Genomic DNA, 27,926 nt, shown 5'->3' on the forward strand with positions numbered 1-27,926 from the left:
GCTACCTGGGTGCACTCAATGCTAGTGGGGGACACCTAGAGTGACCTGCGCAGCATCCGAGGCTAGCGAAGGGCAGCCGGGGCTAGCTGGGATTACCTGTGAGATACCCAGGGCTAGTGGAAGACCTCGGAAAGTACCTAGGGGGCATCCAGAGCTAGTGGGAGACACCCAGAACTAGCTGGGGTCATTCAGGGCCAACTGTGGGGTGTTGGAAATTGGCTGGGGGACACTCTGGATTAGTGGGAAACACACTGGGCCAGGTGCGGGGTGCCTGTGACTAGCTGGGGGGCATCCAGGGATTGTGGGGGCACACAGGGCCGATTGTAGGGTGGCTTGGGCTAGCTGGGGGTCATCCAGGGCTAGCTGGGGACTGCCTGGGTTAGATGGAGGACACCACGGACTAGTTGGGGGGTATCCAGGGCTAGAGGGGGTCAGCCGGGACAAATTAGGGGGTGCCTGTGACGAGCTGGAGTACACAGAGGTCTAACTAGGGCGTGCCTGGGACGAGTTGGGGAACTCACAGGGCTAGTGGAGGACACCTAGGGCTAGATGAGGGATGCCTGGGACTAGCTGGGGGGCATCCAGGGCTAGCGGGGGATACGTGGGCCGGCCGGAGGGGATGGCCGGGGATCCCCGCCGGTGTCGGCGGGGCGCTGCGCCTCTCCGCAGCCTGCAGGCGCCGGTGCCGCCGCCAATGATGCTGTCGCCAACGGTGCTGCCGATGCCGGTGCTGCCGGTGTCGGTGCTGCTGCCGGTGCCGGTGGCGCTGGCGGCCGGGGGGCGCCGCTGTGCTGCATTGCGGGGCGGGCGGCCCGTCCCCGTCCCCGTCCCTGCGCCCATCCCCGTCCCCGCCCGCCCGGTCGGCTCGGCCCGGCCCTCCCGGGGGGAGCGGGGCTATCGGGGCCGGGCAGCGCCGCCGGCTCCGGGTAGGAATGTCCCTGCGCGCCCAGATAATGTTATTTATATCGCGGTGCAGGGCGGCTCCGCTCCCCCCGCCCCGCTCCCGCACCGGCCCCGCCGCCGCCGCCGCCGCTCGCCCGCCCGCCGCCCCGCGCAGGTGAGACCCCGCGGCACCGGGATGCGCCGCTCCGGGGAGCACGGGAGGCACTGGGGGACAGTGGGAGACGCCGGTCCCCGGGGACACGCGGAGGGGGGGGGACACCGGCGGGCGCTGGCCGCCCCGGGGATACCGGGTGGGGGGTGCGGCACCGAACACCGGGCGCGGTACCGTGCGGGGACGGTGGGCACGGAGGAAAGTTTGGTGGCGAGGATGAAGAACCCTCCGGGGAGCCTGAACCCCCTGTTCGCCCGCGGCGGGGGGTCTGCCGTCACCCCGAGTCCCTCGGGGCTGCTCTCGGGAAGGACGGGGCGGGCGAGTGGCGGTGACTTTCTAGGGACACCCTGTGGACAGCCCGGGGACAGTGTGGGGACACCCTGGGGACACTTTTTCTGGGGTGCCAACCCCTGGAGGGCTCCCCATACTAGTCCTTGGTGCTCCCAGCACTGTTGGGACGCGGTAGAAAAGCCGAGTCCTGAGGATCTTGGTGGGACACATCACCCAACCCACTTCATCCCCCAGTTTTTAGCAACTGGGCAAACTGGAGGGTTACTGGGAAGGGTTTTTGGGGTGCCATGCCCTTGGTCCCCCTTGTCCCAGTGCCAAGAGGATTCTCATGGGTGGGTGTTAGGCTGGGGGAATTATTACCTTCACCTCAATAACCTAGGGGTCCCCCAGGCCTGATTTCCCAGTTTTTCCCTTTATAAATCTCTAGCTCCCAAATCAGGGGATTTGGGCACCCTGGAAGACAGTGGCAAGCACAGGAGACTCAGAAAACCCTGCTGGGTGCCAGCATGGCCCCCCACGGAGTATTTTATTGCTATCATGCAGTTTTTGGGCACTGTCTGGTGATTTTGGGGTACGGGGGGGGGGGGCAGCTCTTAAGAAGGGAGCAGGGCTCGGCTAGCGCCGTGCGCAGGGGAGGCCTATTTATAGCCAAAAATGTCTGTGGAGTGTCAGCACGTGTGCGTGTCACCGGCTTGGGTGACATGGGACAGTCCTGGCATGGCCGGCATGTGGCCCTGGGGAAGCCCAAATTCTCCTGGTGGGTGGGAGTGTGGCTGGAGAGCCCTGGCCAGGGCAAGGCATCGCTGCCGGAGGAGCTGTGCCGTGCCCTTCCATGCCCAACTGCCCCGTGCTGTGCCGCGCGGCCGTGCCGAGAGGAGCCATCTGCTCCCGGCCCTGGCCCTGCACCTGGCAAGCGGGAGACTGTTGGGGGACTGGGGGATGCCCCCCAGCTCCTGCCCCTTCCCAGCCAGAGCATGGCTGCTTTTGGGCATGGGGGAGATGCCAAACCCAAGTGTTTTGGTAAAGTGGAGCAACGGGAACACGCCAGACTCTGGGTGGCAGTGATGGGGCAGAATTTCGGGGTGTTTTGGGGGATTCTGATGAGTTTCTGTGCACTGGAAATGGGCTTGCCGGCAGTGTGCTGTGGCTGTGAGGGATGAGCCAGGGAACGGGTCTGAGGGTGCCATAGGTGCCAACCACTGCCCCGGCCACTCTTGGGGTGTGGGGGGACATTCCCCATGCTCGGCGGGGGGACTGTGGTGGTGGCATGGTGCCAGCCCCTCACCGGGAAGTGCTGATTCACCGAGGCGAGCCGCTGGCCGGGGAAGGCGACGCTGCCCGGGCCACGGCTGCAGGATGCTGGCGGCGAGGCCGGCATGCTGGCATTCCCAGCTTTCCGCACGCTGAGCGGCAGGAATGACAATTCCCGAGTGGCGGGTGCTGGTGGCGGCGTGGCTGTGGCAGGGAGGGATGCTCAGAAGGCGCCCGAGTGGCGGAGGGAGATTTAAAGGGTGGGTGAGCGCCCGCGCTCAGAATGCTCCCATGGGCCTGGTGTGGCTCCCTTCGGCGTCATCTCCTCCTCCTCCTCCTCCTCCTCCTCCTCCTCCTCTTCCTCCTCCTGGGATGCTCACAGCCATGGCCCCGCTGCCGTGTTGTCGGGGACACAATCAGAACAAAGGTATCCTGCAGAGACCCGACACAACTTAGCACACCCATACTGCTGGCAGTCCCTGAAGTTTTGGGGGCAAAATCCGCAAATTTGATGTCCCAGAGAGCTTTCATGCCAGGGCGAGCTGGGTCCTCTGGCAGAGGCACAGAGTCACGGCATGTGGGGCTGCAGGTCCAGCTCCAGCACCCTCCTGCCTGCTCTGGTACACACTTGCATGGCCCTGCACCCACGTGAGTGCCTGTCGTGTGTGTCCCTTGCAAACTGTGGTGTGTTCCTGCATGTCCTTGCTCAGACACACAAACTCTGGCACATTTCTGCTTGTCCTTGTTCACCTGTGCACGCTCTGGTGTGTCCCTGTGTGGTCCTTGCTCACAGGCACACTCTGTCACACTTCTGTATGTCCTCATTCACATGTGGACGCCGTGACAAGTCCCTGCATGTCCTGGCTCACAGGTACACACTCTGCCACCCTTCTCCATGCCCTTCCTCACACTTGCACACTCTGGTGTGCTCCCAAGTGTCCTTGCTGTGCTGCCTGCACCCCTGCACGATCCTCCATGTCCTTGCACGCTCCCAGTGCCTCCAGGTCCAAGCCAAGGCCCTGCCTGTGCCACCCCGATTAGGGTGAGGAGTTGGGGTGTGGCACAGCCTGGGCCGCCCCGATAACCCTGCCAGGGGGGACATGGGGGATGCCCGGGGCATCCGAGGGGGACCTGGGGGCCCATGGGTTGTCACAGCTCACAGGATTAGCAGGGATTTGGGGCACATGGGGTTCCCCCTGGCACCCACTACCGAGAGCTCTGCGCAGCTCTGGGTTGCTGGAGACGTCCTGGATGTGCTGCTGGCTGTGGGAAGCCCCAGGCCATCTCCTCGCACCCCTCAGGGGCCCCAGCAGCCACCGACAGCTGCTCAGAGGCATTTTTAGATACCAGCCATGTCCTATCTGTGTCTCAAATGTCCCCGGAGGTGGGTGCCACCCCCCTGCCAGCAGCTGTCACCCACTTTCTGCCACCAGTGCTGGCTTCACCTGTGCAGCGCAGGGGTCGGGGTGGGAGTGAGCAGCAGCCCCTTCCCTGGGGGCATCCAAGGATTGGGGGCACACCTCTTGGGACCTAGGCTGGAGTTTCAGCTGGGCAGAGGAACCTGGGTGGGGACGTAGCACCGTAAATAGCCATTAGCACAGCTCAGCAGGGTTCAGCATGGTGGTCCTGAAGCGGGCAGATGCCAGGTGCCCCCCCAACACCTGGGTGGGGCGAGGCTAAATCCCTCTGAGCAGCTTATCCCGAGGCTCTGAGCCGCAAATCCCCACGTGCCGCAGGGCTAGCGAGCCACAGCAGCTGTACTGATGCTCACGGTTCCGCTGACCCCCAGGGGCCTCTCACCGGTAGCCGACGGCCACCGGGCCGGGGCACACTGGGACCATGACCTCGGCCAATGACTATGAGCAGCTGGAGCTGCAGCAGCAGTACAGCCGCATCAATGTCCGCTGGGACGCGTCCGACGATGAGCTGGACAATGACAATAGCTCTGCACGGCTCTTCGAGCGCTCCCGCATCAAAGCCCTCGCAGGTGGGTGGCAGGTCCCCTTGGTCCCACCTGGGTTGTCCCCACTGTTGGTGACCCCATTCCCACTGTCCCTCCAGATGAGCGGGAGGCTGTGCAGAAGAAAACCTTCACCAAATGGGTAAACTCGCACCTGGCTCGTGTCACCTGCCGCATCTCAGACCTCTACATGGACCTCCGGGACGGGCGGGTGCTCATCAAGCTGCTGGAAGTGCTGTCAGGAGAGCTTCTGGTAGGAATCCCATCCAGCTGGAGACCCTGGGACTTGTGCCCTGCCATGGCAGGCTACACTATTTCTCTTGGCATTGGCCAAAGGTTGGGGTGGCAGCATGGGTGTAGGGATGTCCCTGGGCAGGGCTTGGGGTACCGGGTGTGGGAGGGAGGGTGCTGAGCACTGTCATGCCCCAGCCCAAGCCCACCAAGGGCCGGATGCGGATCCACTGCCTGGAGAATGTGGACAAGGCGTTGCAGTTCCTGAAGGAGCAGCGGGTGCACCTGGAGAACATGGGCTCCCACGATATTGTGGATGGCAACCACCGCCTCGTCCTTGGCCTCATCTGGACCATCATCCTCCGCTTCCAGGTGAGGACAGGTGCTTTGGGGCATCCCTCTGCTCCACATCTCATTCCCAGGTGGGAGCCATCATCCATGGAACTGCAGTTCCAACACCAGAATGTCCTTCTGCTCCCAGATCCAGGACATCATTGTGGAGACGCAGGAGGGCCGGGAGACGCGCTCTGCCAGGGATGCACTGCTGCTCTGGTGCCAGATGAAGACAGCAGGGTAGGTGGTGGGACCCCCATGTGACCACATCAGGTTTTATGAGTGTCCAGAGAGTGACAGTGACGCCCTGTCCCCATTGTAGGTACCCCCATGTGAATGTCACCAACTTTACCTCAAGCTGGAAGGACGGGCTGGCCTTCAATGCCCTCATCCACAGGCACAGGTAGGTGCACAGCAGCAGGCACCAGGGTGGCAGTGGCACCAAGAGATGTCCCACAAGTGTGTCACCGCTGTCTCGTGCCCTCTGTCCCCAGGCCTGAGCTGGTTGACTTCCAAAACCTTACCAAATCCAATGCCCGGCACAACCTGGAGCATGCATTCAGTGTGGCAGAGCGGCACCTGGGCATCACCCCTCTCCTCGACCCCGAAGGTGAGGCAATTGCTGCCAATCCTCCTGCCTCAGTTTCCCCTGGGACATTTCCAGGCTCCATGGAATGCAGAGAGGCTCCTAATACAAGGAAGGAGGTCCTGGGTGGGCACAGGAGGGACCTCATGGGGCTGTGGTGGCCTGTGAAGTGGGTTGAGGTTGGGTCAGGACTGACACCTCTCACTCGCACTGGGCAGATGTGTTCACGGAGAACCCTGATGAGAAGTCTATCATCACCTACGTGGTGGCCTTCTATCACTACTTCTCCAAGATGAAGGTGCTAGAGGTGGAAGGAAGACGCCTGGGCAAGGTAGGGAATAGCGTTGAGGTGGTCAGGAGCGTTTTTTTGGGGTGCTGGCCCCTTACGCTCATCCCTGGTCCTGCCACAGGTCATTGAGCATGCCAAGGAGACAGAGCGGATGATCGAGGGCTATGGGGGGCTGGCGTCCGACCTGCTCACCTGGATTGAGCAGACCATCGCTTCCCTCAACAGCCGTAGCTTCGCCAACTCGCTGGCTGGGGTGCAGCACCAGCTGCAAGCCTTCAGCACCTACCGCACTGTGGAGAAGCCCCCCAAGTAAGAGCCCCCTGCTCCCCATGCCCACCCAGTGGTCTGGGGCACCCAAGGGTGCCCAACACTGAGCTCTCTCTGGGGCAGGTTTCAGGAGAAGGGCAACCTGGAGGTGCTGCTCTTCACCATCCAGTCGCGGATGAGGGCCAACAACCAGCGTGTCTACACCCCACACGAGGGGCGCCTGGTCTCTGACATCAACCGGGTATGGGCTCCGTCTGCTGTGGTAGTTGGGGGCTGGCTGTCTCCTGTAGTCCAGTCAGGTCCATCTCCTGGCGGAAACTGAATTCCTCTCTTGGGGCAGATTGGGTCCATTCCCAAGCAGTTCAGGTTCTTGAGCAGGCTGGGATGGGTCCTAGAGTAGATTGAGTCTATCTCCTGTGGCAGTTCAGGTCCATCCCAGCACATGCTGAATCCATACTGGGACAGGATTGATCCATCCCATGGCAGGTTGTGTTCCTCCACCTGGGGGTCATGCTGGGGTTCACCAGCAGAGCAAGACATGGGTGCGTGGGGGCATGTGGGATACGGGTGCCACATATCTGGTGCCACCTTCCCTCAGGCCTGGGAGCAGCTGGAGAAAGCGGAGCATGAGCGGGAGCTGGCACTGCGCAACGAGCTGATCCGTCAGGAGAAGCTGGAGCAGCTGGCACGGCGCTTTGACCGCAAAGCAGCCATGCGGGAGGCCTGGCTGAGCGAGAACCAGCGCCTGGTGGCCCAGGTGAGGAGGGGACCACCCACCCCAGGGACTCCCACCCTGGGGAGCTCACCAGAGCCTCACCACAGGCTCTGTGCCGGGCAGGACAACTTCGGGCAGGATCTGGCAGCGGTGGAGGCGGCCAAGAAGAAACACGAGGCCATCGAGACAGACACGGCTGCCTACAGGGAGAGGGTGCAGGCCATTGAGGCGGTGGCCAAGGAGCTGGAGCTGGAGGGCTACCACGACATCCAGCGCATCAATGGGCGGAAGGACAACATTCTGCGGCTCTGGGAACAGCTCCTCGAGCTGCTGGCTGCCCGGCGCCAGCGCCTGGAGATGAACCTCACCCTGCAGCACCTCTTCCAGGAGATGCTCCATTGCATCGACTGGATGGATGAGGTCAAGGTGAGCTGTGGACATTGGGTGTCACCATGGGTGAAGTGTCTTTGTCCCACCAGGTGTTCGAGGGAGTTCACTGGGGAGGGAGATGAGAAGTTGGAGTGCTGGTGCTGAGTTTTGGGTGTCAGTGAAAAATGGCTGAGGGTCTCCTCCAGGTGAAGCTGGCATCTCCTGAATCTGGGAAGCACCTTCTGGAAGCAGAGGAGCTGCTGCAGACCCACCGTCTGCTGGAGGCTGACATGGCCGTACAGGCAGAAAAGACCAGGGCCATCAGCGCTGCCACCCTCCGCTTTGCTGACGCTGAGGGTAGGTGTGCCAGGACACCCCTGCATCCCTGGTGTGGCCAAGGGAAAACAGAACATTGTCCTGATGAGCACCCACCCTGCTCCTTGCCCAGGCTATCGTCCCTGTGACCCCAAAGTCATCCGGGACCGCGTGAGCCACCTGGAGATGTGCCGGCGAGAGCTGCAAGTACTGGCGGCGCGGAGAAGAGCCTTGCTGGAGCAATCCCGCTCCCTCTGGACCTGCCTGTGGGAGCTAGACGAGGCAGAAAGCTGGATCAAGGAGCAGGAGCAGCTCTACTCCTCCCTGGACTTCGGGAAGGACCTGCCCGGCGTGCTGCTGCTCCAGCGCCGGCACGCTGCCTTCGAGGCCGAGCTGCGGAGCCGGGGCGGGCGGCTGGAGCAGACGCTGGCAGTGGGCGAGGGGCTGGCGGCTGCAGGCCGGGCGGCCGAGCAGCTGCGGGAGCGGGGGGCGGCCGTGCGGGCGCTGTGGGCACAGCTGGAGGAGCTGGCGGCGTTCCGACGGCGCGGCTTGCGGGAAGCCGAGGGCTTCTTCCAGTTCCAGGCGGAGGTGGAGGAGCTGGCGGAGGGGCTGCAGGATGCCCGCCGGCGGGCAGCCGCCGAGGAGCTGGGCCAGGATGAATCCCGCACCCTTGTCCTGCTGAGGCAGCACCAGGAGCTGCTGGACGAGCTGGCGGCCGCCCGGGAGCAGCTGGACAGGCTGGCTCAGCAGGCCGAGGGCTTCCCGCCGGAGCTGCGTGCAGGCCCCGAGGCGCAGAGCCGGCTGGCGGCCCTGCGGGAGCTGCACGCCGAGGCTGCCGCCCTGGCCGAGCGCCGTGGCCGCCAGCTGCAGGATGCCCTGGACCTCTACACTGTTTTTGGGGAGAGTGATGCCTGCCATCTCTGGATGGGCTCCAAGGAGACCTGGCTGGGAGAGCTGGAGGTGCCGCAGGCGCTGGAGGACCTGGACGTGACGCAGCGCAGGTAGGAAGGAGCTCCTGCCGTGGCGGTGCTGCCGTGCCCTGTCCTGAGCTGCTGCTCGTTCTGAGCCTGGACGTTCCTACAGGTTGGACGGGCTGGAGCAAGACATGGCCACCGTGGCTTCCCAGATCGCCGCAGTCAACCAGGCAGCTGATGGGCTCCTGGCTAGCGGGCACCCCCGGAGCCCCCAGGTCCGGCAGTGCCGGGAGCAGCTCAACGAGAGGTACGGTGGCAGTGATGCTCGGGCAGGCGGGTGACGTGGTGCCGGTGCATTCCCCGCCATCCCCTGCCTCTGTCCCGCAGGTGGGGCCGGTTCCGGGAGCTGGTGTCGGAGCGCCGGCGGGCGGTGGGCTCGGCACTGCGCCTCCTCAACTACAACCTGGAGTCTGAGGAGACCCAGAAATGGCTGCGGAGCAAAGCCCGGGCGGTGGAGGCCACAGCCGAGCTGGGCCGTGACCTGGCCGGCGTCCTGGCCACCCAGCGCAAGCTCTACGGCATCGAGCGGGAGCTGGCAGTGGCCCAGGACCGCCTGGCCGCCCTGCGCTCCCAAGCCGAGCGCCTGGCTGAGGAGCGGCCCGAGGCAGCCACGGAGGTGGCCCAGAAGCTGGCAATGGCCACCTCCGCCTGGGATGAGCTGCAGGCGGCCCTGGCAGAGCGCGCAGCGTCCCTGGGGGAAGCCGGGCAGCTCCGGAGTTTCCTTCAGGACCTGGATGACTTCCAGGCGTGGCTCTTCAGCGCTCAGAAAGCCGTGGCGGCTGTCGATGAGGTGCCGGCATCGCTGGGGGAGGCAGAGGAGATGCTGCAGCGGCACGAAGCTGCCCGGCGCGACGCCGAGGACCATGCGGGAGCCTTCGCCGCCTTGGCGGAGGCGGGGGAGCGGGTGCTCGGGGGACAGACGGACCCCGAATACGAGGGGCTGCGGCAACGCCTGGGTGGCGTGAAGGACGGCTGGGCTGCCCTGGGCAAGATGGCAGAGGCTCGGAAGCGCTTCCTCACCCAGTGCCGCGACTTCCAGGAATTCCTTCGCGACACCAAGCAGGCGGAGATCCTCCTCACCAAGCAGGTGAGTGCTCAAGCAATGTCCTTTGGGTCTCTTGGCTCACAGACACCCCAAAAACGGGTGATCATGCGCTGATCCTTTGCTGTGCCCCTCAGGAGTACACGCTGTCCCACCTGGAGCTGCCCTCCACACTGGAGGGCTCGGCTGCTGCCCTGCACCGCTTCCAGAACTTTCGTGCTGGTGTGGAGAGCAATGCCAAGAAGGTCCCAGAGGTGGTGGTTGGTGGCACCAAGCTGGTGGCTGAGGAGAACATCTTTGCTGAGAAGATCTCTGAGAAATGCCGAACTCTACAGGAGCGGTGAGTCCGGCACAGGGATGGGTGGGCAGAGTGTGGGCAGCGGGATTGATGCCGCACATCCATGGTTCCCTGCCAGGCATGGAGCTGTCATGGACAAGGTGGAGGAGGCAGCAGGTTTGATGCAGGACAACCACGACCTACAGACCTTCCTGCAGAGCTGCCGTGAGGTAGGAATGCAGCATGGCTGGTGGCATCCCTGGGGGTCCCCACTGGCTGCGCACTGACAGCCTTTCCCTGCAGTTTGATGCCTGGGTGGATGAGAAGATGCTGATGGCTCAGGATGTCTCCTATGGAGAAGCCCGTGGTCTCCACAGCAAGTGGCAGAAGCACCAGGCATTCATGGCTGAGCTGGCACCCAACCAGAGCTGGCTGGAGAAGATTGAGGCGGTGGGTGCCAACACTGTGATCAGAGAGGGGGAACGGAAATGGGGAAGAGTCTGGAGCATGAGGAATTGCTGAGGGAGCTGGGAGGCTTGGCCTGGAGAAAAGGAAGCTTGGGGGGGGACCTTCTTGCTCTCAGTAACTCCCTGATGGGAGGGTGCAGCCAGTTGGGGGTTGGCCTCTGCTCCCAGGAAACAAGGGAAAGAGAAGAGGGAACAGCCTCAAGGTGTGCCAGGGGAGGTTTTGATTGGATATCAGGGAAAATTTCTTCAGGGTTGTGCAGCCCTGGCACAGACTGCCCATGGTGGTGGAAAAATCCCCAGCCCTGGCGGGATTTAAAAGCTGTGTGGACGTGGCATCTGGGGACATGGGTTGGTGATGGCCTTGGCAGTTCTGGGGGAACGGTTGGACTCAACCTGAGAGGTTCCATGACTGGAATACTCCCAGCCTGCTGCATGGGTGAGATGTCCCTGTGCCGCAGTGACCACCCACCTCTCTGCTGTTGCCACAGGAGGGGACGGAGCTGGCCGCGCGCAAGCCGCAGTACGGTGCGCTGGTGACACAGCGGCTGGAGGAGCTGCGCCGGCGCTGGGCTGAGCTGCGCAGCGCTGCCGAGGACAAGGGCCGGCAGCTGTTCGAGGCCGAGCGCTCGGCGCTGTACGCCCGGAGCTACGGGGAGCTGGAGAGCTGGCTGGGGCGGGCGCAGGAGGAGCTGCGTCATGCTGAGAAGGTCAAGGACCTCACGGCCACCAACCTGCTGCTGAAGAGGTTGACGGTGGGTTTTGGCACCTCATGGGGTCCTTTGGGAAGGGGCAGGAAGTCCAAAGTGATGAAGTTTGTTCCCAAATGGGACTGGGGTTCTCCATCTTGGCTCAGATCCCTAACTCACATGGATTTGCCCTGCCAGAGACTGGAAGAGCAAGTGAGAACGTGGATGAAGGAGCTGGAGGAGCTGGGGTGGCAAGGCACCCCTGGTACTGGGGATGTGCCAGATACCACCAGGCAGGAGCAGATGCTCCGGCAGCGAGTCCTTGAGCTGCTGGAGCCACTGGAGAGGAAGAGGAAGGAGCTGGAGACTGCCAAGGCCATGTACCAGCTGGGGCGGGATCTGGAGGATGAGACGGTGAGTGTCCTTGCTGTGGCAGGGGCTGGGCGGGCTGAGGGTACCCATGGGTGCTGCAGGGGACTCAGTGGGTGCTCCTTCCTGCAGCTGTGGGTGCAGGAGCGGCTTTCCCTGGCAAGGTCCACGGATCACGGCACTGACCTCCCAAGTGTGCAGCGCCTGACCAAGAGGAATGAGGTGAGCCTGGGTACTGCGGCAACAGCCACCATCCCAGGTGGTCCCTCGGGATCCATCCCATGGGTGACTCACTGTGACTTCCCTCCTGCTGGCAGACAATGCAGAAGGAGCTGGCGGGCCATGCCCCCCGCCTGGGCGAGGTGCTGAGCCGGGCAGAGGCAGCGGGGAGTGGTGAGGAGCCAGGCCCAGAGCTGGCGGCACAGGCGCAGGAGCTGCAGGCACTGTGGGCGACGCTGCAGGAGGAGGCAGCCGCCCGGCACCGGCGCCTGCGGGAGGCTGAAGAGGCCCAGCAGTATTACCTGGATGCTGACGAGGCTGAGGCCTGGGTCAGCGAGCAGGAGCTCTTCATGGGACCTGAGGAGAAACCAAAGGTGAGGAGTGATTCCACGTGGTGCTCTGTGTTTGGGGGGTCTGTGCTGCACTGGGCCGTGCCTTGCTGGGACGCCCAGTGTTGAACCAGACAGTGCCACGCTGTTCTGTCGAACATCATCCACATGTGACACACCATGGTGTGTCCTGCTCTTACATGTCATTCCCGAGCCATTACACAGCATCCATCCCATTCTATGCCATGCCCCACTGAGCTCACCATTGCTCCCTGTGGCATCAGATGGAGACAGGACATTCCCGTAGGGCAGGCGCTGACTCTAGACCCAAGTTCCTGTTCCCCAGCCATGCCAGGTGCTGATGGCACCGATGTTTTCCATGCCATAGGATGAGGAGAGCTGCTTGATGATGCTGAAGAGACATGTTCGGCAGCTGCGCTCCATCGAGGACTATGGACAAACCATCAAGGAGCTGGCGGGGAGGGCGCAGCAGCTGCTCTCTGCTGGCCACCCTGAGGGGTAGGTGCTATACCACATGTCCCCTGTCCTTTGGGGCAATCCCGTGCCCTCAGCACCGTGTGGGTGGGGGGCTTGGCTGGAGCTCTGGCAGTGTCAGCTGCTCCAGTTGGGCAGGGAGGTGGTTGGAGAGGGATATGGGGAGCACAAAGCGGGTCCTTCACCCCCAGCCCCCCCGGATGTCAACACGGGTGGGTCGGGGACATTTTTTCGTGGGTGAGAACTGGGTGTCTGTGTGCCGGGGCCGCGCAGGGAGCAGATCATCCGGCTGCAGGGCCAGGTGGACAAGCACTACGCGGGGCTGAAGGAGGCGGCCGAGGAGCGCCGCCGGCGCCTGGAGAATATGTCCCACCTCTTCCAGCTGAAGCGGGAGGTGGAAGAGCTGGAGCAGTGGATTGCTGAGCGCGATGTGGTTGCTTCCTCCCCAGAGATGGGGCAGGACCTGGACCATGTCATGGTGAGAATGATGGTGTGGATGAGGTGGTACTTGTGGGTGGCTTGAGGGGGGCGACTTCACTCTTCTCCTCCCTTCATGCAGCTCCTGCGGGAGAAGTTTCGTGAGTTTGCACGGGAGACAGGGAGCGTGGGGCAGGAGCGTGTGGACCGGGTGAACCTGACCATTGAGGACCTCATTGATGCGGGGCACATCGAGGCAGCCACCATAGCTGAGTGGAAGGATGGGCTGAACGAGAGCTGGGCTGACCTCCTGGAGCTGATTGACACCCGCATGCAGCTCCTCGCTGCCTCCCATGACCTCCATAAATACTTCTACGACGGTGCTGAGCTGCTGGCCCTCATCGCCACCCGGCGCCAGGAACTGCCTCAGGATCTAGGCGAGGATGCTGGCACAGTGGAGGCTTTCCACCGCATGCACAATGCCTTTGAGAGGGACCTCCAGCTGCTGGAGGCACAGGTCAGGCTCCAACCTCACATGGATGTCAGCACTCAGCATTCTCTGTGGTCTTGTGGAAGGTGTCCCTACCCATGGTGGGAGGCTGGGCTCAATGGTCCTTGAGGTCCCTTCCAACCCAAGCCATTCTGTGGTGCGTGCAGGTGCAGCAGTTTCGGGAGACAGCAGCACGCCTGCAGACTGCCTATGCCGGGGAGAAGGCGGCTGGAATCCAGGAGAAGGAGCAGGAGGTGTCCCGAGCGCTGCAGGAGTTGCTAGAAGCGTGCAGCGGGCGCCGGGCACGGCTGACGGACACGGCTGACAAACACCGCTTCTTCAGCATGGCACGGGATCTGCTCTCCTGGATGGAGAGCACTGTCCGGCAGATTGAGACACAGGAGAAACCCAGGTATGGAGGCACCCAGTGGGCACTCAGGATGGGACATGGAAGTGATGGCACCACTGACCCTGGCGCCTCTGTGTCCTCAGGGATGTCTCCTCAGTGGAGCTGCTGATGAAATACCACCAGGGAATTAAGGCTGAGGTGGATGCTCGGGGAAAGAACTTTACCAACTGCATCGAGCTGGGCAAGAAACTGCTTCAGCGCAAGCACCAGGACTCTCCAGAGGTGAGGGAATCAGGCATGGGAGGTGGTGGGGTGATGCCATCTGGGCCACTCCCTAACAGCATTCCCTCACAGATCAAGGTGAAGCTGGTGGAGCTGGTGGACAAGAGGAAAGCCATGATGGAGACGTGGGAGCAGCGCTGGGAGCGTCTGCGGCTGCGTGAGTGTGCTGGGGGTGCCGGGAGGAGCATGGCAGTGCCGGGCACAGTGGGGCGGGTGGTCCAGGGGCTGAGCAATGCCCATCCCTTCCACAGTGCTGGAGGTGTGCCAGTTCTCCCGCGATGCCTCGGTGGCTGAGTCATGGCTCATAGCTCAGGAGCCCTACCTGGCCAGCAGCGACTACGGGCAGACGGTGGATGCGGTGGAGAAGCTGCTGAAGCGGCATGAGGCTTTTGAGAAGTCCTCTGCTACTTGGGAGGAGCGCATTGCCGCCCTCAGGAAGCTGACAACGGTGAGAAAGGCTTGGGATGAGGCCTCTGCCTGCCCTGCCACAGTCTCCCCCCCATCCCTTACCAGCTTCACTCCTTGCCTGGCAGCTGGAGCTCCTTGGCGGGCGGTCTCTGCGTGAGGGGCTGGTGAGGGACGGGACGACGCGCTCTGAAGCTCCCGACTACTGCCTGGATCTGGATGGGGAGCTGGAGGCTGGGTAAGGGATGCCACCACCATCATTCCATGTGACCAGGGACACTGTTTCCACATCCCTCTTCTCAAACCATTAAGGATGTTTTGTAGCATGAAGGGGCTTTTTAGCAATTTGCCTTTTCCAAGCAATAAATTGATGCTGATGAAGAGGAGAGATGAAGGTCAAGCCTCACCTTGACAGGGCTTTCATCCCTCAGGGGGGACAGGAGAGCAGCAGCCAGCCCCAGCCCTCTGGGATCATGTCTAGGATAGGGATGGTGACCGACTGTCTCCCTGTGCAGGTCGGAGGAGGAAGAGGAAGAGGAGAAGAAGGATGTGAGCATACAGGACACTTCGCTGCCCACCACGGATGGACCAGAGCCGGTCAGTTCTTGAGTTTAGCTTTTACCTTCCCTGACGTCCAAAAAGGTGTCCCTGCATGCAAAAAGGTGTCCCTGCATGTCCCACAGCTCCTGGCACCCCCTGCGACCATGACCTCACTGTGTTGACAGATCCTCACATTCCCAACCCTCACCTTGTCCTTGCCTTGTGTTGAATAAATGTTGAATGACCCCAAAAAGGCCAGGTGGGCAGCGGGGTACTGCAGGTCCCCTTTGCCCCAACTCCTGGGGTGACATGAGGGGTGGCATCCATGGTGTACGTGTGTGTCTGGGATCCGTGCAGCAGCCAGAGTTGGAGTGTCTGCCCTGGGGTCACCGTGTCACCCCAAGGGACAACATTGCTGTATGGGATATCCTCACCCTGTGGGGCATCGTCACCTTGTGGGACATCATTGGAACCGTGGAGGACATCAGCACCCTGCAGGGAATTTTCACCCTCTGGGTCATTATCACCCTGTGGAGCATCGTCACCCCAAGAGACACAGTCACCATATGGAGCAGTCACCCCCTGGGGCACTGTCACCCTGTGGGGCATCATCATCCTGTGGAACGTTGTCACTCTACAAGGCATCAGCACCCTGTGGGGCATCATTACACCCTACAGCACTGTCACCCTTCCAGGCAGGCATCACTGTCGCCCACAGGGCATTGTCACTGTGTGCCAGCCCTTGTGCTCGCTGATAGCTCTCTGCTCCTCCCACGTGCTCTGCCTGTGCAGGGACATGATGGCTCTCTGTGGCTCTGCCTGCTTGGGGACAGGAACCCCTTCTGCCTCTTCTGCCTGCCTGGGGACATGGGCATCTCCTGGCTCCTCAGGGACCAGATCACTCTCCCTTGCCCGGGGACAGGATCCTTGAGTGCCTACATGGGAACAAGCTCATTTGTGCCTGATCAGGGACATGGGGATCTTCTGGCTGCTCAGGGAGAGTGTATCCCTCTGCCTGCTTGGGGACATGGCCATTTTCATCAGCTTGGGGACAGTAGCCCTCTCTGCTTACTGCCAGCCTACTCAGGAACATGGGCATCCTCTGGCTCCTTGGGGACAGGAACTCCTTCTGCCTCTTCTGCCTGCTTGGGGACTTGGGCATCTCCTGGCTCCTTGGGGCAAGATCATTTCTGCCAGCACAGGGACATGTGCATCTTCTGGCTACTCAGGAACAGGATCCTCTCTGCCTGCTTGGGGACATGGCCACTTTCAACTGCTTGGGGACATGAGTGCTCTCTGCTTACTGCCAGCCTGCTTGAGAACATGGCCATCTTCTGGATCCCTGGGGACCAGATCACTTTTCCCTGAGTGGGGACTGGATCCTTGGGAACCTCCTTGGGGACAAGAACGTTTCTGCTGGCTCGGGGACATGGGCATCTCCTTGGGGACAGGGTCCTGCTCTCCCTTCTGGGAGACATGGGAATCTTCTGGCTCCTCGGGGATAGGGTGGTCTTTGCTTGCTCAGGAACACAGACACTTTTCCCTGCTTGGGCACAGGAGCCCCCTCTACCTGAGACATCCCCTGCTGCCCTGGGAACAAGATCACATTCTCCTGCTTGGGAACAAGACCCTGACTACACATCTGAGGACAAGATCACTGCCTGCCTGGGGACACGGGCATCTCCCAGCTCCCTGGGGACAGGGGCCCTGGCCAAGCCTCTCCTGTGGCACGCAGCTGGATGGGCATCCCCTTCAACAAGCACCACTGATGCCTTGAGATGATGGCACTGATGCCATAGTCCCCAACCAGACCTCCCACTGTCCCCATGTCCCCATGGCTGGTGACAACACTGAAGTGGCTCCCAGGACTGCTCCTCTAGCTTGGTTCAACCTCATCACCCCAAATCTGAGGAGACACTGACACCAAAATGGGGGCCTGCCAGGGCTGGCCCATGTCCCAGCCTTTCACTGGGGTCTTGCCAGCAGCCACTATTTTTTGTGTACTGGAGCTGGTGGCTCCACTGGCATTGTACTGAGGGTCCCAGCTGATTGCTGGGGTCTTCCCAGTACCCACCAGTTCCCACATACCAGAGCTGGTGGGGTCACTGGCACTGAGATCTTGGGATCTTAGGGCTGGACCCTGTCCCAGCTGCTTACTGGGGCTTACTGGGTTACTGGGGTCCTCCCAGTAACCACCAATCCCTGCACACTGGAGCTGGACACGTGGACACACACACACATTGACACAACACTGGAGCATGTCCCAGATGCTCACTGGTGTCCTCCCAATAGCCATCAGTTCCCACACACTGGATCTGGTGGGTCACCGGCATTGCGCAGAGGGTCCCAGGGCTGGACTCACTGCAGGATCCCAGACACTCAGTGGGGGATCACATCTGGCATGGGGATGCTGAGCTGTCCTCCCAGCAGTCACCAGTTCCCACCTATCGGAACTGGTGGGGTCATTGGCATCCAGCCACTCACTGGGGTCCTCCCAGTGACACCAGTTCCCACATTACAGAGCTGGGTGATGTCACTGATATGGAGACCTGGGGGTGACCCACCCCCAGGCCACCAGACTGAGGTCCCTGTCCCACTGGTGTGACATCAACCTGTGTGCCCAGTGCCACCACGGGAGGGGGCAATGCCTTGCTGCAGGTCCGTCAGTGGCAGTGGGTGGGTGACACTGCGGCATAACCCTGCTGTTGCCTTGCAACAGCTGGCATCGAGGACAGGTGACGAGGAGCCGGTGACACCGACCCCACGGCCACCGCGGGAGGAGCCGGAGGAGCCGGCCACGCTGCCTGCCCGTGTCAGCAGCGTCCAGCTGGAGGGCTACCTTGGCCGCAAGCACGACCTGGAGGCGGCCACCAAGCGCGCATCCAACCGGTAGGCACGGCAGCGGTGGCGGCAAGTGCGGTGTCCCCAGCGGGGCGGCGTCCCCAGGGTGACACGGCGCTGGTGCAGGTCATGGAGCACGCGGTACTGCGTCCTGCGGGGCGGCCAGCTCGCCTTCTTCAAGGACGCCAAGAGCCGCGCGCTGGGGCTGCCGTGCCAGGGCGAGGAGCCCCTGGGGCTGTGGGACGCCCGCTGTGAGGTGCCCGCGGGCTACAAGAAGAAGAAACACGTCTTCAAGCTCAGGTGAGGGTGCGGCACCTTGCGGGGTGGCACAGTGGGCATGCCTGGCACTGGTGTCTGTGCTCTGTCCCTAGGCTCAGCAATGGCAGCGAGTGGCTTTTCCATGGCAAGGATGAGGTGAGGGGTGGCCTGCGGGGACACGGGCTGGCTAGTGGAACCCAGGGCGCACGGGGTGGCTGGGAGATGTTGTGGTGGTCAGCAGTGCCCATGGGGACGTGGGGTGGCCAGTGGTGCTCAGGAGACATGAGTGGTCAGAGAGGTCCAGAGAGACACAGGGTACCTCGTTGTTCCCAGGGGGACACCAGTGGTGCCCAGGGGTAAATGGAGTGGCTGTAGTTGCCAGGGACGTGGCAGTGGCCAGCAGTGACTGGAGTACGCAGGGATGGTTGGGGGATGTAGTCAGCAGTGGCCAGCAATGCTCAGAGAGGCAGAGGATGGCAGGGATGCCACAAGGACACAGTGAGGGGCTGGCAGTGCCCAAGGGGACATAGATGCCTGTAGAAGACTTGGAGAAACTACCATCACCCAGGGGGCCCTGGGGTTGGCTGGCACTCTGTTGGGGGGCCAGGGAGGCCCCCCCTGACCATCCCCTGTGCCCACAGGAGGAGCTGCAGGCCTGGCTGCAGGGGCTGAGTGCAGCCATCATGGAGTGTCAGGGCAGCCGTGGGAAGGTGCAGAGCCTCCCCCTGCCCATCCCCCCAGCCCCCCCTGAAGCCCACCTGCCCCGCAAGGACAAGGAGAAACGCTTCAGCTTCTTCCCAAAAAAGAAATAACCCCCTGGATGGCGGGGGTGGGGGGGATGACACCCCACATTACGCCAGCGGGGCCATGCGTGCGTAAGGAGACGCGTGTGCGGCGCCTGTACAGGTGCCACCAGGTGTAGAGGGGCACGCGGGGGTCACGCATGGGCAGGAGCCCCCCAGCCCCCCCGCCACGAGCACACATGTCTGTGTGCACAGTGTATATATATATATTTGTATTTATATATATACATACATTCACATGCTTCAGGCACACCCCTGTGCGGAGGTGGCCGCAGGCCCCCCCCAGGCGTGTGCCCCCCGTGCCCATACGTGTCCCTGCACGCACACGTCTGCACACGTGTGTCCCCGCATGCAGGTGCACCCCCGGCCCCTCTCCGCACGCACGGCACAGGTGTGCACCCCACAGGTGTGCATGGACCCCCCCAGCACCCGCATGGGGGGTACATGGGTGCCCCCAAAGCCATAACTCTCCCCCCGCAGCACGTTGGTGCAGAGGGGGGACCCCCTGGCCCCTGCGGGCACCAACCAAAGAGCGTCAGCCCATGGGGGCCCCTCTCTGGCACCCCCCATCCCGTGCCCCCCCAGCCGGGGTGGGGGGGCCCCCTGCACCCTGCAGCTGGGCCGAGACACCCTGGGGGGGGGGGAAGGCAGGCGACCACAGAGGAACTTTGGGTTCAGTTTGGGTTTTTTTTTCTAATAAAGATGTGAAAGCAAGTGGGGTGCAGTGCTGGGTGCCCGCGGAGCATGGTGGGGGCCTCTGGTACTTGTAGTGGGAGGTTCTTGGGGTGGCCCTGATCCTGTGGGCAGAGAGAACAGGGGGTGTCCCTTGTCCAGAGCAGGCTGGGAGTCCCAAGGATCCTCATTCTGCCAGGTGGGTTGGAAGAGTCCATGGGGTTCCCCTTTTCCTGTGGGCTGTGGGGCCATAGGGTGTCCCTTTTTCCAGGTACATAGTGGCTCCATGGGGTGCTCCTTCTTCCAATAGGGCTGAGGGTCCACGGGGGTTTCCCTTCTCCTGGGCAGATCGGAAATTCCCAAAGGGCTCCTTCTTCCAAACAGCCTAGGGGGCCCTGGGGTGCCCTTTCTTCCAGGTAAGTCGGAGGTCCATTTGCTTCCCCTCCTCCCAGGCAGATTGAGGATCCATGTGGTGCCCCTTCTCCCAGGAAGGTTGGGGGTCCACGGGGTGCTCCTTCCCTTGGAATCCATAGGACACCCGTTCTACCCGTTCCTGCCCCTAGCTGGCAGCGTCGAGGGTCTGAAACTTCTGCCGCAGGTCCTTGACGAGGCCGTGCCGCAGCGGCTCGGGGCTGCCGGGGGTCTCGGGGCAGCGCCGCCGGTACTCCTCGGACGCCTGGTAGGCTTTGCAGCGCTCCACCACCGCCTTCAGGCAGATCTTCTCCCGCGTGGTGGGCGACCGGATCTGCACGTAGGCGGGGGGCTCTGGCAGCCGCTCCAGCACCAGCACCCGCTGCCCCGTGCCCAGAGGGGCTTCGGCCGCCACCCACAGCGCCCCGTCACTGCTGTACCGCGCTGGCGCCGGGCTCGGGCCGTCGGAGCCCCCGTTGGCCTCGGCGCTGCGGCTCCGGCCGCTGCCCCGCTCCTTCCCGGCCGGGCGCCCACCGCGGCCGGGACCCTCGGACGGCGAGCGGCTGCGGCTCACCAGCGGCGCCCGCGGGGCACCGAAACGGGCACGGAGCTCCCGCACATCGGGCCAGGCAAAGGGCTCGGCGCCCACGGGGCTCGAGGGGCTGTGGGGGGCACGCGAGGACGGGGACGCCACCAGTGCCTCGTCCTGCGGCACGGCCAGCGAAGGGGTGCTGGGGGGGGGCTCCCCATCTTCCTGCGGCGGCAGCGGGGGGCGGCGGGTGCCGGCCCGGCGGCTCTTGATGCGGAGGCTGTACTGCCGTGCCAGCTGGTACACCTTGGTGCCCGGGTGAGGGGGAATCAGCACCAGCTGTGGGGGTGGCACTGGGGGTGACACCGCGGTGCCCACATCATCCTCCTCCAGGATGAGCAGCGGCTCGGGAGGCTGTGCCCCGTTCTCCTGGCACAGCTCTGATGGCTCGGGCTGGGTGGGGGGCTCAGGGCTCTCGGGGGGCCGTGGGAGCCCATTGAGGCGGCACACGGAGCTCCGCACCAGCCCCTTAGGGATGAAGGAGAGGCTCTCGCGGCGGTGCACCCCAAAACCGGCATCGCGGTGCTCGGCATGGCCATAGTAGCTCTTGATCTTGTCGAGGAGCAGGCGGTCCCGGTTGGAGAGCAGAGATTCCCGGCGGGCTCTGACAAAGGGCTCTGGCGAGGGGATGCCACTGCGGGACTCCCCGGGCTCCGCAGATTCGAGTGGGGGGCCCCCATCCAGACTGAGGGTGCTGCCACCGTGGCTGGGGGTGCGTCCCAGGGTCCCTTCCAGCGCCAGGCTGCTCCTTCGGGACAAGCTGCTGCCACCGCCGAACCGCTCAGCGATGACGCTGGCCTGGTCCAGTACTGAGGGTGGCAGGATGCTGGCGGTTCCTTCCCCCTCCTCCTCCTCCTCCTCTTCGCTGCTCAGCACCTGCAAATCCTCTGCAGCGTGCTCCGGTTCCCTATCCCCACTGGGCAGCACCAGGGTCCCCACCAGGGATGGGGATTTGGGGACCTTGGGGTGCTCCCCAGCACTGCTGTTAGGGGTGTGGGTGCTGGGTCCCTGGGCACTCACGGGTGGGGGCCGGGGGGTCGCACTGACCTTCTCACAGCTCCCTGGCCCCCAGCTGCTCGGCCGCTTGGGTCCCTCCAGCACCCATGGGTGTTCCCCAGCCTGGGCAAGACAAATGTGGGGAGTCATGAGCTGGGGGGTCACCCAGGCGCTCCACGCAGGATAAATCCCAGCCAAGCCATGGGGCCTTGGGAGGGGGCACTGGGAGCAACACAGGGTGCCCTGGATGGTGTGGGATGTCCTGGTAGTGCGGGGAGGGGTACCCCAGGAGTACCACTGTGGGAGTGCTCCAGAAGTGATCTGGGGTGCTCTGCATGCCCTCCATGGGGTTTGAAGGGCTGGTGTAGGTACCTGCTCCTCCTGGGGCTCCAGCAGATCCCTGGACCCTGGCAGCTCCTCCTGGCAGTCCTTGCCCAAAGCCTCCTCTTCCTCCTCCTCCTCTTCCTCCTCCACCATGCCCTCAACCACTGCCCAGGCTCTGGGGTGCTGGCGTGGCTCCCCCACTTCCAGGGGCACCCCGTCACTGCTGGTGTTCTGTGTGGGGGTGAGCGCCAGGCTCAGCGCCCCGTGCCAGGGCTGGAGAGACTGGGCACCCCAACCCACCAGACCCGGCCTTACCTTCAGCCCTGCCAGCAGGGATAGAGAAAAGCAGATATTAGTGGAGGGAGCACCCACAATTCCCCCCATGGCCCGCAGACACCCTCTCTGCCTGCCACACTGGTGCAGTGGTCGTGCCAGCTCACCTTGCTCGCCCAGGTGCCACAGGTTGTGCTTGGTGGGCTCTGGGGGGAGGGAAGGAGACAGTGGCATCATCCCCGTGTCCCCCGACTCATCAGCACCCCGAGCCCCCTGATCCCGTCCGCTGTCCACACCCAACTGCCGGCGCCCGCCGTGTCCCTGCAGCCGCTCCAGCAGCGTCTCCGTGTGCCCCTGGTGCTGGAAGGGCTCTGTGGGAACAGGGACGAGGCACTGTTAGCACCCAGTGCCACCCTCCCTACGGACTTTGGTGTCACCTAGCCACAGCTTGGCACCGGTGAAGGGGTGGCAGTGGGGTAGTGTGGTGGGAACACATGGGGACTGCAGGAACACTGGTGACACGTGGCTCTCACCAGACTGCCGGCGTCCCTGGAGTGGCTCGGTGGCAGTGTCACCCAGGGGCTGGCAGGACCAGCTCTTCTTCAGGCGTTCAGGGCTGCAGCGGGGCAGGCGCGGGGGATCTGTGGGGACAGGGAGTGACACCAGGGAAAATGGGGGGGACAGAGCAGGGCAGAGAGGGAATGATAGGGCACTGGTGACACTTACAGAACAGATCCATCTCCAGGATGGCTTCCTTAGCCTAGGTGGATGGAGGATGGAGACAAATGGGGCAAAGGTGAGGTACAGCTGCTCCCCTTTGCTGTGCCAGGGGGTCCCTGGTGTCACTGAGGTGCCCACCCCACCAACCTCACCTTTTGGGGAATGGTCGCGTGGTGGTTCTCCAGGATGAGCCGTTTGATGTGGTGAGTCCACATACGCTTCTCCTCCACACTCTTGGCCTGAGGGGCACAGGGAGGGCGGTGGGGTCGGGCAGGGGGTTCCGGAGTGTCCCCAGGGTGACCCCCACCCCATGCTCCCCTACCTGCAGGCTGTGCTGCTGCTTGCCGTGCTTGTAGTGTGCCAGGCTGAAGCACAGTGAGTCCCGCGTGCTCTCAATCAGCATCAGTGAGGAGCACTGCCAGGAGAGGCATCAGAATCCCTGGAACTTCCTACCCCAGCACCCACTGGCATCCCCGCATTCCCCAGTTCCCCCAACTCCAGCACTCACTGGAGTTCCTGGCACCCACCCTGTCCCTCCATCCCAGGCATCCAGAGGAGTCCTTGGCACCCAGGGGGCTCCCCCCGCCCCATCACCCTCACAGTCTCCTGTCCTTATCCCGCACCGGGATGTGGCTCTTGTAGACATAGTGGTCACCACGGCGCTTGGTGATGAGCAGGGCCTTGTCGAAGAGGAAGAGGGCACGGTCATGGCGCACCCGCTGTGCCCGAAATGTGCCCTCCAGCACCAGCTCCCCATAGCTCGTCAGATCCGGCCCCTTCCAGCCCAGCAGCAGCGACTGGATCTCCTGCATGGACACAGAGACAGGGCTGTCAGCACCCCTGCCACAGTCCCCATCTCAGTCACCTGGTGCCACCCACCACTCCTGTGGCGTCTCCCTGGAGCCCCCCACCATGCCCACCTGCTGGCGGATGGCGTGCTCGTGCTTGCGCTTCATGTCATTGATGTACCAGGCCACGCAGGTCATGGTGTCAATGGCCTCCAGCACCAGTTCGTAGTCGTCCCCCGCCTTGTGCTCGAAGTGCCTGGCGATCTCCTGGGCACAGCATGTGGCATCAGGACATGCCTGGACTGCTCCAGGCACCCAAGCCATGTCTCTGTGCCACCCCTGGTAGCCGGGCCAGATGCCCACAGCCCCTCCCTATGTTACCGCAGGCTGTGCCAGGCGCCCACGCCGCAGCAGGTGCCCACACCGTGCTGTGCCGGGCGCCAGGCGCTCACCTGGAGCAGCAGGTGGTACTTGAGGATCCTCTGGACAGGCTTAAGCAGGTAGGCCCCGAGGGGCAGCGCGTGGCGCAGCCGCTCCTGGCATTCCCGCAGGAACCGTGCCTGGACCTTGCTCCTCATGCACTCGGTCAGCGCCGCCACCGAGCTGCGGGCAGGGAGGAGGCTCAGATCCCTGCCCACCCTTGCTCACCGGAGTGCCCCCTGCCCACCACCCTGCTCACCCAGGGGTGTCCCATACCCACCTGGGGTAGTTGTTGCAGTACTGGGTGTAGATGGCAAATTCCTGGCTCTGCATGTAAGGGGAACACAGTAAGAGCCTGGTATGACCAGGTGTCCCCCCCGGTGTCCCCACAAGGTTCCCTGTGCCCTTACCCGGGTGACGAAGCACACGGCCACAGCCACGGGGTCATTGGCGCAGCTCTCCAGGTTTTGCAGGAGGGTGCTGGGGGGCACAGAGAAGACAGAGAGGGTGACCACAGCCCCCCCCACACCCATGGGACAGGGTCGCACCCCTGTCACCTCCCAGTGGCACCTGCTCCCCCACCTGCTGAGCTCGTAGATGTCCTCGATGTTCCCGAAGAGCGCGCTGACCTGCTCCGGTCGCAGCACCGGCTCCTCCGCGTCGATGATCTTGCCCAGGTAACCCTGCCAGGCACCCATGGCAGCACCATTGCACCCCTAGACCCCACACCATGTCTGAGGGGTGTGCCCCTGTGTACCCCCTGGCACCCACCTCCACGATGCTGCGCAGGTCACGGGCGTAGGTGCGCTCTGACTCCACGATCTCCTGCACCACACGGTCCAGGTAGCTGGGCTTGGCCCCGGGACCCCCGAAAGCTGCCAGGGGGTGCCCACCACGGGCACCTGGCCACCCCCCCGGGGATGCGTTGTTGTTGGCATTATGGAGCCCCTCAGCCCACACCTCGGTCCTGGTGCCGGGTGGATCCTCCATGGCTCAGGGCAGGGCGCTGCGGGCACGCGGGCACCGGCATCGCAGCATCCCCTGGCACCAGTGGGGCACAGGGCGGCTCTGGGGGGAGAATGGTGGGTTAGGGGGTGTGGAGAGCCCCCAAATATGGGTGAAGAGTCTGGTGAAGAGTCCTGATGGCCAAACCCTCTATGCCAAGGGGTGCTAACATCCCCCAACCCCAAAAATCCCTGGGTACAGCACAACGGAGTCTCTGCACAGCCCACCAATGCTGCGATCTGGGACTCCAGCTCTTCCTCATCCCAGACCCGGGGACCGCGCTGGGACCGGGTGGGACGAGCGCCTCTGCCCCCACCCACCGGGGCCGTGCGTCACCGCCGCGCCCGCGGGACACCTTCCAGGTGAGCTCAGCGCCGGCTCGCCCTTCCGGACCACCGGTGCTACCGGGATCCTCCCGTGCCACCGAAACCGCTCAGTGCCACAAACACGGTTGGGACAGCCAGAAAACAGCGGCCAGTGGCAAAACATGTGGGAGTGTCAAGGCCACTGAGCCCGGTCACCGCAGCGGGTGGCCCTGGCGACAGTGACCTTGAGCTGGGCCACGTGCTGCGCCGGCGGCGTGGCCGCCCGAGCCCCCCGGCACCCCCGGTGCCGGCACCCAACCGGTCAGGCCGGTTCCCGCCGCCGCTTCCCCACACCCACCGTGCCGCGTGGCCGCCATCCAGCCACCGCCCTCCCCGGGGCTTCCCCGAGCACGCCAGGAGCCCCCCAAAACGCCACCGTGGTGCCTCCTAAGTGGGGTTGGGGCCCATATCCCCACTGGTGCCACAGCCGGGACCCTGCGTGCTGGCACATCCAACCGTGCCATGAGGCACCTCCTGGGCACCCCAGATCTGGGCGATTTGGGAGCAGCTCCCCTAGCCCCTAAATTCCTCACTCCTACAGGCATGGGACACCCGGTCACAGGGTCACCTCGACCTCGGGGGGGGGCACCCAGCCGGTGACACCAGAGACAGTAGACCCCAAGCATCCCTCCCGGCAGTGTCCGACCCCTATCCCACCTTGCCGGAGGAGACAAAAGACCCCCAGGTGGCACGGAGGGACCAGACAGGACCTCCCCCACTCAACACCGGGGCGGGGATTTGTGGCTACCATAGTTCGTCCCCGAAAACCAACCCTGGCCATCCTAATCCGCTCACAGCACCGGGATTACGGCTCCGGTCTCACGTCACCGGGACCGCGGCCACTCTCCTGGGCCCGTCCGCCACCGTCATCCCGCCCCGGTGATGGGGGGGGGGGGGGTGTTGATCCTCTTACCCCCCCAGTATCAGCTCGGTGGGCATGCGGCCGCCCGCAGCCCTCCCGCTCCCGCCTGCTCCGGTCGGGATTAGCTGTGACCTTCACGCCCCCGACCCTCCCAACCCCGCCACAGAGGACGGGCGATCGCCCGGGGCTCCGGTGGATCCCCAAAGCTCCCCGGTGGGGGAAACTGAGGCAGGCGCCAAGTTTGTGCTGCCGGGCCGGCGGGAGGGAGGTGGGATTTTTCTCTCTACCGTGGGATCACCGTCCCCGTTGCACATTCCAGCGCGGGAGTTGGGGCGCGAGGCACAGCCCACGGCGTTTTCCCAGGATCCCGGCACGGCACGGCACGCCGGGAGAGGGGCCGCGGCGCGCCAGCCCGCCGGAGCCATATAAGGGCAGGCGGTTCACCATTTCCAGGCATTTTCCAGAATCCCAGCGGCCTTGGGAGCGGGGAGGTCGCCGCCGGCTCGGGCGCAGCTGCCGCCGCCGTCGCTCCCGGCCCCGGCTGGCACCGCCGCTGCTCGGCGGGCACGGGCTGGGCGCCGGCGTTCCCGCCCGCGGCGACTCGGGGGGCTCGGTACCACGGGGGTCCCCGTGTCACGGCATTCCCGGGACAAGGCGGCACCGACCAGCGGGGCTGACAAAGCCTCTTAGTGCCCGGCGCCCATGGCGTCGCGCCGCCTAATCCTGAAGGAGGGGCGCAGGACACCCCCACCTCCCACTGGGACCCCTGTCCAGGGTCACCCCACATGCCACAGCCTGTCCTGCACCCCCGGCTAGGCCTGAGGACATCCCAAATTTCTTTAGGTGCTTGCCCCGGGGGTCTACCAGCACCCCAAGGTCCTGCTGTCCCGTGCCCCAGTATCCCCAACTCCCACTTGGTGGGGACCCCCAGCTCCTGCCTCACTCCGGGCATCCCTGGACTCACGAATCCTGCCTAACCGGGGCCCGTGGATCCTGCTCCACCGGGATGCAACGGCTCCTTCCCCACCAGGACCCACGGATCCTGCTCCACCTGGACCCACAAATCCTGCCGCGCGGGAATGCAACGGCTCCCGCCCCACCGGAACCCAGGAATCCCATTTCACTGGGATGCAACGACTCCCATTCCACCGGGCTCCTCGGCTCCCGCTTCCCCGGGATGCAACAGCACCGAGACCCCCGGATCTTGCCCCACCGGGAGACCCCCGTCTGGCGGGGACCGTCGGGACCGCCCCCTCCCGGGGAGGACTCCTGGCTCCCCTCCCGCGGACCCCACGGCCGTGCCCCCCTCCCGCCCGGACCGGACTCACAGCGCTCCGCTACCGCCGCCGCCCCGACCCGTCCCGTCCCGCCCCGTCCCGGCCGTGCCCGCAGGAAGCGGCGGGAGCGCCCCGGGGCGGGGACAGCGGCCGCCCCGCCCGGCCCTGGGAACGGGAATGGGGACTCCCGGGCATGGGAGCGGGACAGTTATCGCAGCGAGCCCGGGCGTGACCGCGGGGCACGGTCCGGTACTGTCCCGGTCCCGGTCTGGTCCAGGCATGGTTCCGGTACAGTCTTGGTACAGTCCTGACACGATCCC

General features: G+C 64.0%; 2 protein-coding genes across 4 annotated transcripts; one reads left to right on the plus strand and one right to left on the minus strand.

The window, feature by feature from the left end:
• The first annotated feature begins 862 nt into the window (after window positions 1-862).
• On the plus strand, window positions 863-19,618 carry SPTB (spectrin beta, erythrocytic). Its single transcript, XM_032748987.3, has 36 exons — window positions 863-1,057; window positions 4,386-4,583; window positions 4,658-4,809; window positions 4,986-5,159; window positions 5,269-5,360; window positions 5,443-5,523; window positions 5,615-5,730; window positions 5,925-6,037; window positions 6,117-6,304; window positions 6,386-6,503; window positions 6,861-7,019; window positions 7,101-7,403; window positions 7,553-7,703; window positions 7,795-8,662; window positions 8,745-8,882; window positions 8,963-9,722; window positions 9,815-10,017; window positions 10,094-10,184; window positions 10,258-10,404; window positions 10,910-11,173; window positions 11,306-11,521; window positions 11,609-11,698; window positions 11,794-12,069; window positions 12,413-12,543; window positions 12,793-12,997; window positions 13,079-13,453; window positions 13,594-13,838; window positions 13,919-14,057; window positions 14,130-14,214; window positions 14,309-14,505; window positions 14,591-14,700; window positions 14,978-15,059; window positions 17,722-17,891; window positions 17,970-18,143; window positions 18,215-18,257; window positions 18,743-19,618. The coding sequence occupies exons 2-36, from the start codon at window positions 4,436-4,438 to the stop codon at window positions 18,911-18,913; spliced, it is 6,975 nt and encodes a 2,324-aa protein (XP_032604878.3). The 5' UTR covers window positions 863-1,057; window positions 4,386-4,435; the 3' UTR covers window positions 18,914-19,618.
• On the minus strand, window positions 19,572-27,760 carry PLEKHG3 (pleckstrin homology and RhoGEF domain containing G3). Of its 3 annotated transcripts, XM_072930674.1 has the most exons (16): window positions 27,658-27,760; window positions 24,869-25,165; window positions 24,680-24,780; window positions 24,508-24,577; window positions 24,378-24,424; window positions 24,130-24,280; window positions 23,810-23,944; window positions 23,513-23,695; window positions 23,212-23,304; window positions 23,042-23,128; window positions 22,896-22,929; window positions 22,703-22,810; window positions 22,466-22,540; window positions 22,337-22,375; window positions 21,945-22,219; window positions 19,572-21,695 (listed from the first exon to the last, which is right to left on the minus strand). In XM_072930674.1, the coding sequence occupies exons 2-16, from the start codon at window positions 25,085-25,087 to the stop codon at window positions 20,136-20,138; spliced, it is 3,177 nt and encodes a 1,058-aa protein (XP_072786775.1). In that variant the 5' UTR covers window positions 25,088-25,165; window positions 27,658-27,760; the 3' UTR covers window positions 19,572-20,135. The 3 variants fall into 3 exon arrangements, with proteins under 3 accessions (XP_072786775.1, XP_072786773.1, XP_072786774.1); XM_072930672.1 differs by having other exon boundaries at window positions 22,337-22,540; XM_072930673.1 differs by lacking the exon at window positions 27,658-27,760 and adding an exon at window positions 26,617-26,716 and having other exon boundaries at window positions 22,337-22,540.
• Between the last annotated feature and the right edge of the window lie 166 nt (window positions 27,761-27,926).

This window comes from Taeniopygia guttata, chromosome 5 (genome assembly GCF_048771995.1).
Source record: "Taeniopygia guttata chromosome 5, bTaeGut7.mat, whole genome shotgun sequence".
Lineage (NCBI taxonomy): Eukaryota > Metazoa > Chordata > Aves > Passeriformes > Estrildidae > Taeniopygia > Taeniopygia guttata.

Excerpts from the sequence above, each read along its gene's own strand:
- SPTB (XM_032748987.3), top strand. The coding sequence starts at position 4,436 with ATGACCTCGGCCAATGACTATGAGCAGCTGGAGCTGCAGCAGCAGTAC. Across the intron at positions 4,810-4,985 it reads TGCTGTCAGGAGAGCTTCTG|CCCAAGCCCACCAAGGGCCG; the intron begins GTAGGAATCCCA and ends GTCATGCCCCAG. Across the intron at positions 18,144-18,214 it reads AAACACGTCTTCAAGCTCAG|GCTCAGCAATGGCAGCGAGT; the intron begins GTGAGGGTGCGG and ends CTCTGTCCCTAG.
- PLEKHG3 (XM_072930672.1), bottom strand. The coding sequence starts at position 25,087 with ATGGAGGATCCACCCGGCACCAGGACCGAGGTGTGGGCTGAGGGGCTC. Across the intron at positions 23,696-23,809 it reads AGCACGCCATCCGCCAGCAG|GAGATCCAGTCGCTGCTGCT; the intron begins GTGGGCATGGTG and ends GTGTCCATGCAG. Across the intron at positions 21,696-21,944 it reads TGGAGCCCCAGGAGGAGCAG|GCTGGGGAACACCCATGGGT; the intron begins GTACCTACACCA and ends TGTCTTGCCCAG.